The sequence below is a fragment of the Haliotis cracherodii genome, unplaced genomic scaffold (genome assembly GCF_022045235.1).
Source record: "Haliotis cracherodii isolate W230 unplaced genomic scaffold, xgHalCrac1.p SCAF_4, whole genome shotgun sequence".
NCBI classification, from domain to species: domain Eukaryota; kingdom Metazoa; phylum Mollusca; class Gastropoda; order Lepetellida; family Haliotidae; genus Haliotis; species Haliotis cracherodii.
The window spans coordinates 9,161,254-9,174,883 of NW_027266297.1; the positions used below are offsets into that span (position 1 = coordinate 9,161,254).

The following is a 13,630-nucleotide window of genomic DNA, read 5'->3' on the forward strand; positions in this document are numbered from 1 at the left end:
GGCGGACGCTCTACCACTAGACCACGGAGGCGGTCTAACAAGCTTGACTATACATATCATGGGGGGAGATTTGTCTGTAACAATCATCAACTTATATAAGCATTACCATCGTTGTAGGCCTGTCTAACGCGAAGAGGTAAACACTTTTTTTTTTATATGCATTGCTTTTGTATACAAAAGGAAGCACGGCTGTCCCAGTCATTTAAGGCATCTAATGCGCTATGCATAGTTGCGTCCCATAGACGTGCCAGGTGGTCGTCGGTTAGAATCAACTAGATCCTGTTTGTGAAGACCAGCACTGTTGTCATGGTAAACGTCTGAGACCTGCATCACTTCGTGTTCCTCAAAATTAATCAAACACGCCGTGATATAATCGAGATACTGTTCAAAGCAGGATTCAAACAAACTCAAAGGCTCAATAATACAAACCAAAGACAACGATTACAGTAAAACTCTGTCCTGTTCAGGGTAAAGCCATGAAATAAGAATCCATTATTTTGAGACGACTTATAATGTCTTGTAGCAATTCCGCACCAAGTCCTATAAGGCGCGGCGCAGCATTCGATGGGCAGAACGGAATGACTTAGGTGTGTCAGCATCTTGTCATCGTGGAATCACCGATTTGCCCTGGCAATATATTGAACAGCAAAAGAAACGCACGCTGGGGAAGAAAAAACAAACGCAATGGTGTTAAATCACACGTTTCTTAAAGAGAGATCTGTGAGTTTAAGAGCCGAAGATGGCTGTTACACTGGAATTAAGGGGGGTTAAGAAAGGAATATAGAAGTTAGCAGATAGATACTCTTCGTACCCTCAGTAGCGAGTTAGCCGCCTATGATGGTACACAGACGGTACAATGTCACTTCTTGAAGTTAACAAGTGTCTCAAAGACGACCTTAGCAGCAATGAGGACTTAGGGACATATTGTTGTAGATGAAAGCTCCCCAAACCATAACAACTTCAACCTCTCCATCAGCCTGAATGACAGAGCAATTAGCAAGGCGTTTATTATGGCGACGCCTAACACGTCAGCATGAGATAGATTGTAGCGTTAATGTTGCCGGGCCCAGTGTCATCGTCGCTGACGGTGTTGTGTTAAAACTGGTCCCACATACAGACGTCGACAGTGGAGTTGGGCAGCGCGGAACCAGAGCTGCTGTGCTTGTTGCTGCTTGAGTTCTGTTCCTGAGATGAGTGACCATTATTAAACGATCTTGTGTAGGTGTTGTAACTCTGGGTCGGCAGAACCTGGTCGATCAGCAATGGACCCTGTTTGCTGGTGACGTTGTGCAAGTCTTGTGGTAGTGGTGAGATGACTCCTAACTGTCTGGCTACAGCAGTTGAAGAATTACCAGACTGCAAACGTTTTGTTTGTGTGTTGTTTAACGCCGCACTCAGCAATATTACAGCTATATGACGATGGTCTGTAAATAGTCGTGTCTGCACCAGACAATCCAGTAATTCACATCATGAGCATCGATCTACGCCATTGGGATCGATGACATGCATCAACCAAGTCAGCAAGCCTGACCACCCGATCCTGTTAGTCACCTCTTACGACAAGCATAGTCGCCTTTTACGGCAAACATTGGTTGCTGAAGACCTATTCTAACCCGGATCTTCACGGGTCGACTCCAAGGGCCATTCCTCTTTGCACAGGCGGCTGTATAGGCATCGATAGCGTCAAGTCCTCGCGGTGTGAATACTGGTATTAAACCGGTGTTTGACACCCACCTTTATAAAGGACACCCCGGAGTGAAAATGTGAACCTTTTACCCCGTGTCACGACTGCAGGTGCAAAATTCGTTGTGGTTGTTTGTTTGCATTTGTGGAATGAACACCAAATTGCATGACATTAGTTTATCTTTCGTCATTTCAGCATTTTCCAAACAAATCAGACAACATGGAATGGCTACTCTTATAACATTTAAATTATTTTTGAACTTGCGTTTCTTTTGTCGTTGAGTATACACATGTATATAATTCATGGTTTGTTAGTACCATATCCGCCCTTGTGGGTTTCATCAAATTAGTGAAACCAACTCTCTCAGTTATATTGTTCCAGAAGCAAATTATAACAAAGATACAGTACAGGTGACAAAATGTTAACACTTGGACGTGTATCCCGGCTTGAACTATTATATTATACGAGCGCTTCTTCAGTCGCCACAACCACACATTCGAGTGACATGCTTGATTGCGTGTTGTTAATGTGTTGTTCGACGCCGCAATGTTCCAGCTGTCGAACGGCATCATGCAAATAATCGAGTCAGGACCTGACAAACCAGTGATTGACTTCATAAACAATGTTCCACGCCATTTAAAAACAATTACGTAATTTTCAAAAAGGTTTGATAAAGCAGGTCCCTCACACACTGATAAACAGTTCAATACGTTGTTGAAGCTCTGTCAACATGGGGGAACAAAAACAGGCCATTTTATTTATTGATGTGTTTTATTAATAAATTTGCCATGAAGACTGCAACATTATAAATCCATTTACAACAAAACAAATTGAAAACAATAAAGTATCAACACCATGTTCATAATCTGCTGAAAGTAATGAAGTCCAAATTCTATCCATCCTGTAATGCAGCCCGAAGTAATTCTAATCCTTTGTTTGTCAGTTTGGGGGTAAAAGGGTGATCAAATTTCAAAGACTATTTCATGATCTATGAACATGAAAGTATAACCGACTACATTTGATGTACTGCTAGTGCTAGGTAGTAATTACTGTCCTTGGCTCTACTTACTAACCGACTACATTTGATGCACTGCTAGTGCTAGGTAGTAATTACTGTCCTTGGCTCTACTTACTAATTTTATTATGAATTGACACTTGAGATTCATTGTCATTCCTTTACTGCAAGTCATTTCCCAGAAATGTAGCTTTGTAGTATGAGCTGTCAGTATGAGATTTAGTAATAATGATAACAATGATTCCACCCATGCAGAGATAGTTTTAGGATTTCTTAAAGGGTTTTTCTTAACTTTAGGAAGGGGAGGAGACGGGAGGGTGGATTTCAAATCAGACAATCAGGGTGGGGAGATATTGATGAATTTTGCTATACAGCCTTCAAATGCGGGAGACAACTAAAATGTGCTGAGGACAAGTAAATGCCACTGATAGTAATCATTGACCAGCAGCAACTAAGAGCTATAATTCTGCACCAGCTGCCAATGCTTCTATTTTGCTTCAAACTGGATCTGACTACATGTATAAGGGAAAGAAAATGTGAACATAGTAAACATGTCTGTCTCATTCTTGCCGGACTAGCTACAATCTACACTAGGACCTGTGAAATAAGGTTCACACTAGTCTTCTGAACTAGTCTTGAAATGTATTTATAAGGTTGATGAATGTAAAAAATACACAAAGGTGCTACTTATTTGTTAATGTAATTGTGGTCCATATGAGATTTGAAAATGGGTGTGTTGTGTGGTGCTGTGTGATGTGAATGTTGATGGTGACATTAGGTTAGGTCACCTCTATTCAACATGAAATAACAAACCCTCCCAAATACTTTTAAAAAAATGTGTCAACATCAAAATGACATCTATCAATATTCTAGGTAAAAAAGCTGTCACGTTATTTTGTGCCATTCTTTCGCTGTGTTTTCCAGTTCTCACACTGACCCCAGAGACCCATTCATCCAGCAAGGAGTGTGTAGATCTCCTGGAACCAGATTTGGAATCAATTCCATCAAGAGAAATCAAGTTTGTTGTTTGCTGAGTAATGCCACACTCAGCAATATTCCATCTTTTTGACATTTGCCTCCAAATAAACAAATCTGGATAGGACAATCTAGTGATTGATATTATGAGCAACGACTCACACCATCACCTGCTAGTCTGATCATCTCATCCCTTTGGTCACCTTAGGACCAGCATAGGTTGTAGGGACCTATTCCAAACCTAAGTCCCTCTGAGGAAGAGAGAAATCAACAACAGGCAGCTTTTCAGAGGAACAATTCCTAGTTATACCAGTTTTCAATATTGGGATTCACATCATCGAGTATCTATGTAACAAATCAGAAGAAATGAAATATTTTATGAAATTATTCCATCAACTCTCAATCACAGCCCAAATCTAACATCTTGTGTCAAGAAATTTTTACTAACACATTATATTCTGTGTTATTCTTATATAAAATGTGTTATCCTTTTTAAAAAATTCAGGCTCTGTATGTTTTTAAATGTTATTCTTTTTTTAAAATTTAAGGCTCATTGTTTTAACATGTTTAATTTTTAAAAAACCCTGTTTTTATCATGTGTTTATAGGTGTGGCTGAAAAAATATCTAATCTCAATACACAATCCCCCCCACCCCCACCCCCCTCCCACACACACACACACAGAGACCAGCAGACCTCTGTCACTTAATTTTGCTGCAATCTGATCTAAATGTTAACAAAAGCCACTTACAGTCACACCAGGCCATTTTTAGTCTTTTTAACAATGATTAAAAAATATGTAACCCAGATGGCTTGAATCGAACTGAACTGATGTTAGTTGCAGTCTCAAATTTGTGGGTTAAAATAGCTACAGCAATTACATTATGCAGAAACATCTGACTTTTCAGAATGTTAACATTTCAAACTGTGGTAAAGACATTTAGGTTGCAAATAAAACAATGGATCAGTCTAGTTACCTGAAACACAAGTATTTGTTTTTTCAATACACAGGAGTGAGACAGCGGGATCATGCTGTGATTGCATATAATCAAATGGGTAGAACAAAAACATGTATTTCTCATCCTACTCATTAAATGTAAAACATGAAAATCAACAAGAATATATCTGCACATTATTGACAGGACCAGGTGTAAATTTGGTAGAGAGTTTAGAGTTATCTCCCTTATTTGAATTCAAGCTATCATGGTTATGGAACGGATTAATGTTTGTTCATAATGGGAGTTTCCTCCCTTTGCTGTTACTTTGATGTTGTTAACATGGTCAACAAAAGCAACGTTTGATCTTTGGATCATGCTTACAAACCTTACGTCAAAGTTTAGCCGAGATGGATCCAAACAAAGTGAAGCAGTAGCCCTACCTCCGACCAGATCCATCCTGGAAACTACTTGACAAGTACTTCATCTCCGAGTTTTAGCAACCCATCCTCAATTATCCAGTGCACTATATCTCCAGTACTTGAAACAAAGGAGTCTCCCAGAGTCCCTGAGGTTTGCTGCCATTGTATTTGAATCTTTCGACCCCATAAATATTTCACTGCTAACCTTAAGTGTTATGCCAAAGACCTCCACACTATCATTATGTTCATGCTTAAACTTGTACACTGTATCTCCATTGTGATTAATACTCTTGACCATGTTGACCGATTCGCTACCACAGCTTCGTCTTGAGCCCCCTTTGTATGGAGTGACACTATACAGTCGGCCAATGTTGGAGACAGGATAGTTTGAGATGACCTTGAAATGAAACTATGGAATCATCGATGGAATGTCTCTGCAAATTCAGGGAAACATGAAATAGTTCACCTACTTTTCCATTGGTTAAAACAAATGGCAAATATATAGATATTAGATGTTTTCTGAACATGCTGAAAGAGCAACATTTTATTCATGTGGTGAAAACAAGTACTACGTTTATAACGAACATACTCATAACATACTGACAGACATAACAAACTGTTTTTTGGTCCCGCCCATTTGCTGAATATATATGCTGTATCTATGATTATAACGAACTACGGTTATAACGAACTAGTATCAGTGGTCCCTTTGAGTTCTTAATAACCATAGTTTACATTAATTTAGACACAATTGAATCACATGTAAAGATTACAGTTTCACACGAATATGGTGATTTCCCCATGCCACTCCATTGTTAAGTGTGAATAAAGGGTGGTAGTCAAAAGGCATAGGTGCGCCCAGAATAAACCAATGTCAAGTAAGTAACCCTTTTCTTCTTTCATGGAATTTTTCAAATCATCTAGAATTCATATCTTACAAAAAGCTACATACTCTGAATACAGACCAGTGAAGCAGAAACAGTCTAAGAAAGTTGCACCTGAATCTGCACATGACAAGCTGTTACCATAATCATGAAGAAAGACCAGTGAAGCAGGGTTAGGATAAAAGAAACTGTGGGCATGACATGCAAAATGGAACACTGGATATTTGTTTTTGTGTTATGAAATAACAAATCCTTCAAACTGCACAGGCACTACAAAATAAAATCAGCACCGCCTAAGCACTGCTATCATACCGGATTCCAACCACAAGACAGGGTGGCAAGCTGTTACCAATATGGATAACATGGATAATACTAAGCATTAGAACTGTCTCCAGAACAGTCCTTGTGGAATAACCATCTCGTGAACATTCTCATGGTGATCGAACACTCAAGCTGTCACTTAGGATTCATCCAGACACATTGCTATTATCTGCAGGTGGACACAGTTCCTACGTCTTGAACAACTTGTCCAGTATTGGGTGTAATGATTTAATGAACAGAGGCGCATCACAATCTTCCTTGCCATAATCCGCAACTTGTTTTGTGAGGTCATGCAACAAGAACATATAAGGGTGACATGTAATATGGCATGAAGATTAATTTCACAAAACCTTTTTTCTGCTGATATGTATCAGATGTTCACAAGGTCTGAAGCCTCTGTTCCAGGTCAACCTCTGATGATGAAACATCAAAACATAGCAACTGTGCAGTTTCCATGTATCATATCACCTCACAATAACACATGTAATATTCTGCCTTTACAGCCCTAGCTCAGTGTCCAGACACACAAACTGTCATCGGTCATAGTTTCCAACGGATTTTCTTCTTATCATCCAGAGACACACAATCTTCATAATCTTCCATCTGACATAATGTCTTTGTTCCGTAACCAGCTGTCCAGTTTCTGTCGGAGGTTCTTCTGATCGTCCACGGTGCAGTCTAGAACCAGGTTCTGGAAGCGGGCGTCCACCGCCCCACGGCTCTCTGCCAGACAAGTGTTGTAGTAAATCTGAAGCTGTTTCCAACACTTCTCAGGTTGATCGTTGAAGTCACACTGTAACTGGTCCAGAATGTCATTGATCTTACTCAAGGCTTCCTCTTGTGTTTCATTCCGGACAGTATTCACCTCAATGGTGGCCGACTTTGATCTCTTCCGGAGGCGATCAATGTTGACAAGGAACTGTTCGCGATCACCTGATGAACAACACCAAATGTATCCTTCATCAACACAATCAAAGCAAACAAAATGGTCATTATATTACTCACTGACATAACAATTTGCATGAAAGTTCCAGCTAATTTTGTTCTAAGGATAACCACAAAAATCATGCCATTAGGCCTTGAAAAAAACTATTGATGTCTACATAAATCTTTATTCAGTTCATATTTGTGTAGACCCCAGTAGTTACCATGTTACTAACAGAAAGGCATTCATCACATAACATTTGTTTCTTTGGTTCCCAATATCCATGGTCACAACTACGGGTGAATCGAACATTGGTGCACAGCGAGTTTTTACGTGATGATACGATACACAAAACATTTTATCAGTATTGATACAAGATGATACACTTGGGGGGGGGGGGGGGGGGGAGGGGGACTCCTGGAATGTTGAGTGCCACTATAAACTAAACATATATAAATTTTTAATTCATCTGGAACATAAAATGGCACAGTACTGGCCACACATAGGTGTTCAGTAATGAGGTGGTCATGAGATCACATACCCAACAACCCCCTCTGGCATCTGCTGACGGTGATACACACATTAATCTGTGTATTGAGAGGAAAAGCATTACCTATGATCCCCGATAAACTGCTTTGAATTAGTGATCAGTGATTCAAAATACGGTATGGCTTCACTCAGCACAGAGTTGGGTAATACCCTTATCAGCTCTGCCTACCAGTGTCATATCAACTAGTGACAAATACACAACTATGATCTTGTATCCTTCATACGTTTTGTTCATCGTAGACATAATTAATCGACTAGTCAAACGTACAGTTGACCATAGTGCTACTTTCATGTTTAACTTTTACTTTCAATCTCACCCTCGGACAGTGAACATTTTAGACTCTCTTCCTTCAGCTGTTGCAGGATTGTCAACAGACTCGCCTTCTCCTGCATCAGGTACACAGCCTGTGTCCGGAAACTCTCCACTCGCTTCTCTGCCTCATCAAGAAATGTCAACAATCTTGCCGAATCGTCTTCGTCTTCTCTTTCCAAACTCGCCGCCATCCTTACCCCATGTACGTAACATCACTTCCCTTCCAACATGTCCCATTGTCATGAGTGTGCCCAAGCTCCTCACAGCGATATCCCGTTCGCGGAGCTCTCTTTCTCGGTAGGATAACGAAGGTGTCAACAGATATATGAGTTCTAATGCATTAGCCCCCACCAAATGTTACTTTTGTGAATTCATCTAAGTTAAAAGTATGTTTTGTTTATGTTTATTATTACATCAATTATTAATATATCATATAAGAGATTTATAAACTACGATGTCCAGCATCAATCATGTTTGGGCCAAATTCCTCCTCTAAAGACCATCTCTTCGTTATCCCTCTTTTTTAATGTTCTCTGATCTTATAAAGGTTTAGGGGACTTTAATCTTTATAAAAGATTGAAATTATTGCTGAAGTCTCAATTCTACTACTTTATGTTAGTTTTTAAGGTCACGTTAAAGATTACTGCACTTATGTATACATGCACGTGTGTGTGTGTGTGTGTGTGTGTGTGTGTGTGTGTGTGTGTGTGCTTGCACTAACATGTCCGGATTTAATCCGGTCTTAATTAATGTGCTAGCCCAATGAAATACCATGCCGCAGTTTAACATGGATACCAGAATCAGACACAGTATACTGACTCCGAGCAGACCAGTCCTTGCTTTAGCGCCAGGCAGGGTTACAACAAGTACCATATTTTAACGTCCCTTGGTATGACGTTTCCGGGGATCGCACCACCGACCTTCCGCTCTCTAGGCGGACGCGCTATCCACTTGACCACTCGGCTGTTCAGAGATAGGAACATTAAAATCACTTCTACTGACAATGAATAAACTTGTCTTTGAATGACATTTAGAAGTGATACACAAATCGAAGAGAATGTATGGGTGTCAACTTCTTAACACGTACGAGGGACACAACGTTTCGGAGTACTGTATTCGACGTAATAAGCGCCCCACTCCAATAAGCGCCCACGGTGACATTTGCTAAGATATTGGCTAGTGAACAATCCCAATTAGCACCCCTTCCGATTGATCAGTGTACACGACGTATTTACTCGCGTATAATAAGCACTCGTGTGTTATATGCACCCTTAGTAGTATAGTGTCAGTAGGCAGGAGCTCCTTTTGGTTGAGGGAGGTTGAGTGAAAATAGGGAAGGTGATTGGCTGATCCAAGTCACGTGATCGGATAGGATGACTCATGCATCAACAGCGCGTCACAGGTGAGGGGGGATGAAAGGTGTGTGTTTATAAGGCAGAAAAGAATTCATAAGAAAACAAAAGTAAAGGGTATTGAATAGAGCTATGTGTATGGCGTGTTGCCCTAAATAGACAAGCAGCCCAGGTTGAATTGAGCGCGCTTGACAACTGACATGGCCTCGTCGTTTAACCAGCGCTCGCTAGAGCGTGCGACCTGGTTTGATGAATACAGGGTGTCTGTTGAAAGTACATCATACCACAATAGAGACGGGTTATGTCAACACGATATACGCCGGGTAATGTAGGGAAAAAAATGTACGTCGAGCTGGATCAAATCCATCTTGTACGGTCTACACCTTGTACACCACGAACGTTAGACAACCTGTATGGAAACAAATATAGACAAAATAGATAAGACAATCAGCAAGCTAGCAGTGTCGTTTAATTACATTTAGCGCGCAAGAACGAGCTAATGTATAGCAGAGAGACTAAGCGACCGACCGCCCATAACAATGTCAACATACCCCGGCCGTACAATTAATGTTAACATACCAACCTCGCCTAAAGCTTCCCATTCATAAATTGTGTGACCAGTGTCCCGTATTTATGATATGTTAGGGAACATGTGTTGTACATTTGTTATTTTAAAAGGGAGTTAGTTCAGAGAGGATATATATATGGGTATTCCCCTCATTAAACCTTTCTTTCGTTGGTGTCTATTAAACGTATCCGGTATTTAATACATTTGAATGATGTAGGAAAGTATGTGCGTGTAGATGTTGTACCTATATCCGAACACGAATGTATGACACCTTTCAATAGATCAATTACGGCTCTAACCAGGGCACGCAACATGACTATGAGCGTGGTTAGCAGTTCATATTTATAAACACATCGTAAATGGCAGATTTCTGATGAATGAACTCGCCCGCACACATGTCTATAGGGTTATATTCGCCCGAACTGTAAACAGTGACACATTGATAACAGGAAGGGTGCGTGGATTGCGCTCGTCCTTGTAAGGGTAAAATACGCGTTTAAACTCACCATTTAAACGATGACATTACTTTTTAGATGTATTGGTATCAGTGAGTGAGTGAATTTAGTTTTACGCCACACACGGCATTATTCCAGCTCTAGGACGGTGATCTGTCAATAAACGAGCTTGGACCAGACAATCCAGTGATCAACAGCATGAGCAGCGATCTGTGCAACTAGGAACCGATGGCACGTGTCATCCGAGTCGGCGAGACTGACCAACCGATCCCCGTCAGTAAGCATGGGTTACTGAAGGTCGATTCTATAACCCGGGACCTTCACGGGTGTAGTATGACGAAGACTATATACTAATATGCAAAAAAACCTGAGAAAAACCAAACCAATTCATTCGTATCATTTATTGATTCGAGTCAATTGGTTCCATACAAAGCTGTGATATACGAATGGACAATAGTATTCACTCTGGAACATTATTTAGTCACTCATATACACATGCTGCTGCTGCTGAAGGCCCTATTGTTTAAACGGCCAGTCCATGTTTTGAAACACATTTTGCACTGTTGAATGTTTTAAGGTTGAATGGTTGTCTATAGTCTATGCTTTATCCATTGCTTGTAACGATTTCCGTCCAGGGGGTCCCAGTTTCACAATTCCTCTCACGTAGAGGGAAATTCGGCGTTTCTTATCGTTCAAACGCCTCAGTTTACGAGGTGTTTTCAAAATATGAATCAAACTAGACGCGTGGCGTTGACTCGGCATTCTCTTCAGACTGTTAGACTGATACAGTAGTGATGGGTATTTATGCCTAATCGTTCTGCTCACGATCGTCATCCTCCTCCTCGTCATCACCGTTGTTATCCTCTGCAACGCTATCAGATTCAGTCTTACTTTCTATTTCCGGCATATCCATCAAAGGCAGGATCTCTTTCATCTTGGGTTTTAGGAGGAGTTTGATTTTATTTTTGAGAACGGATTGTTCCGTGGAAGGATTCATGTCTCCCAGGTTGTATAGCATGTTTTGAAACAGAGGTGCCTCTTTAAAGTACGTGGTATATTCCATAGCATAGTTGAGAGTACTACGCACCAGATCCTCCCACCTCAGTTTCAATCTTCTCTCAATCCATTCTTGCGTTCGTCCCTGTCGCTTGTACTGTTTTTTCTGCAGTTTCATCTTGTCATGAAACGTATCGTACACCTGCTTCCAGATGCGTTGTAAGCCTACATTTTGCCACTCCTCGGCTTCCATATTAGTGAATGTTGACTTCCTGCGTGGAGGTTTGACGGCAAGACCACTGCCTTTCTGGGAAGAGGCTAGGTCGTCAAAGTCACTGTCATCGTCATCACTCTCGAGTCTGGCACGCTTTCTGTTAGGTTGAAGGCTATTGGCCGGACACCAGTGTTTGATATGTCGCTGCAGATCGTGCATGTTATCTATCAGCACCCCGCAATCTGCGCAAGCCGTGGCCATAGTCAATGATGTCTCACTACTCGTGTCTGAATCGGTTTCAATTGGAGTGAGCTGATGTTGGGGCAATCTCTCTTCTTGTGTCAGAGGACTATCCAGAGATTCTGTTGTAGTCAACTTCTCCCTACGCAGATCAGGTTCAGACTGTGCTGTTGTTCTGTTTTCCTCATTTATGAGGTCAACATGCAGTCGATCCTTATCTTTGATGGTAGGTTTTAGATCGATGGTGAGTTGTCCATAGGGTGTTTCAGCAACCTTTTCATACATAGCCATAAAGTGATCCATATGTTCGGGGAAAATTCTACGAGCGAAGAGTTTGATTTGCTGTTTATCTATGGGGGAATGAAATAGGGTGACATAATGCGCGTTCAAAGCAATGTCTCTCGATTCCTTACCTCTCGGAAACAGATTTTGTATCAAGAGAAAGATCAATACATTCTTGTGATGTGAGGTTTGAGTAAACAGCCGCGAAATACGCTTGTCGTGCTTTGCTTCGGCCAGGAAATCATCCAGGACCAACACGTTCTGTTGACGAGCATCAAAGTAATCCTCGTCCAAGATATCGTAGGGAATTCCTTTTACAAAGGTCAGCTGAGGCAGCTGCTCACCGAGGTCCTGATATAATGGCTGCCATCGAGTATAACACCAAACGATGCGGGTAGGTTGGGGTTGGATCAGGCCATGCCGGAGTACATGAGAGGTAAACACAGACTTTCCACAACCACTGGGTCCCACAACGAGGGCATTTGAGGGAATCAGGAACTTGAATTGTTCTCGAAGATCAGATATACATGGTAAATGAGGCAGCCACGAGTGGACTTGCGATGGCGGCGGCGGCGGCGGATGTGCTTGTAATGGCGGGTTGGCTTGACGCAGCGGCGGCGGTGGGTGGACTTGCGGCGGCGTTAGCGGGTGGGCTTGTAATGGCGAGTGGACTTGCGGCGGCGGGTGGGCTTGTAACGGCGGCGGCGGTATGCTATGTTTATTTCTCCTGTGTCGTAACATGACATCTCTCCTTGAAAACATTTTTTCACAGTCCGGACAGGTGGCAACCCCCATGGCGATCCAATACGGTGTGCGATTAGAGGGTATGGGGCTTTCTTTTATACCCTTGACTCTGTTGACGCTTCAAGGCAGCAAGTGCCCGTTCCACCACAGCCTTCACCTCCGACACATGTTGTATTTTCACGGGTTGGGGTGTTGTCTTCGATCCCTGTTTGGTTGTCATCGTTTTCATTTTAGGTGTTACCTGTCTCTTCTTTGTCTTCAGCGTCGACTTCTTGGCTGCTTGTGGTTTCTTTTTCTGTTGTGATTTTCTCAACGTAGTCTTCCTAAATATATCTCTAGGGTCAAGTCTAATCTCTGATGCTTTCTTCATGTTGTTCACGTCCAATCCGTTTGCTGGCGACAGTAAAACTGTTTGTCGGGCTACACTACTGTAGAGTTTATAATGTCTTACACGTGCAGGGAATCTTGGAAGACACTCTTTTCTTCACAGCACACTTGTTAACATATTAGTATATAGTCTTCGTCATACTACACCCGTGCAGGTCCCGGGTTATAGAATCGACCTTCAGTAACCCATGCTTATCGGCGACTAACGGCGGGGATCGGTTGGTCAGTCTCGCCGACTCGGATGACACGTGCCATCGGTTCCTAGTTGCACAGATCGCTGCTCATGCTGTTGATCACTGGATTTTCTGGTCCAAGCTCGTTTATTGACAGATCACCGTCCTAGAGCTGGAATAATGCCGTGTGTGGCGTA

At 41.7% G+C, this 13,630-nt stretch overlaps 1 protein-coding gene across 1 annotated transcript; it reads right to left on the reverse strand.

The window, feature by feature from the left end:
- Window positions 1-4,346: 4,346 nt before the first annotated feature.
- Window positions 4,347-8,319, reverse strand: LOC139479001 (BAG family molecular chaperone regulator 2-like). The gene is made up of 2 exons (XM_071261726.1): window positions 8,027-8,319; window positions 4,347-7,168 (listed from the first exon to the last, which is right to left on the reverse strand). The coding sequence occupies exons 1-2, from the start codon at window positions 8,211-8,213 to the stop codon at window positions 6,825-6,827; spliced, it is 531 nt and encodes a 176-aa protein (XP_071117827.1). The 5' UTR covers window positions 8,214-8,319; the 3' UTR covers window positions 4,347-6,824.
- Window positions 8,320-13,630: the final 5,311 nt, after the last annotated feature.

Coding starts and splice junctions, on each gene's coding strand:
- LOC139479001 (XM_071261726.1), bottom strand. CDS start 8,213: ATGGCGGCGAGTTTGGAAAGAGAAGACGAAGACGATTCGGCAAGATTG. Junction 7,169..8,026: donor AAAATGTTCACTGTCCGAGG/GTGAGATTGAAA, acceptor GTTGTTCATCAG/GTGATCGCGAACAGTTCCTT.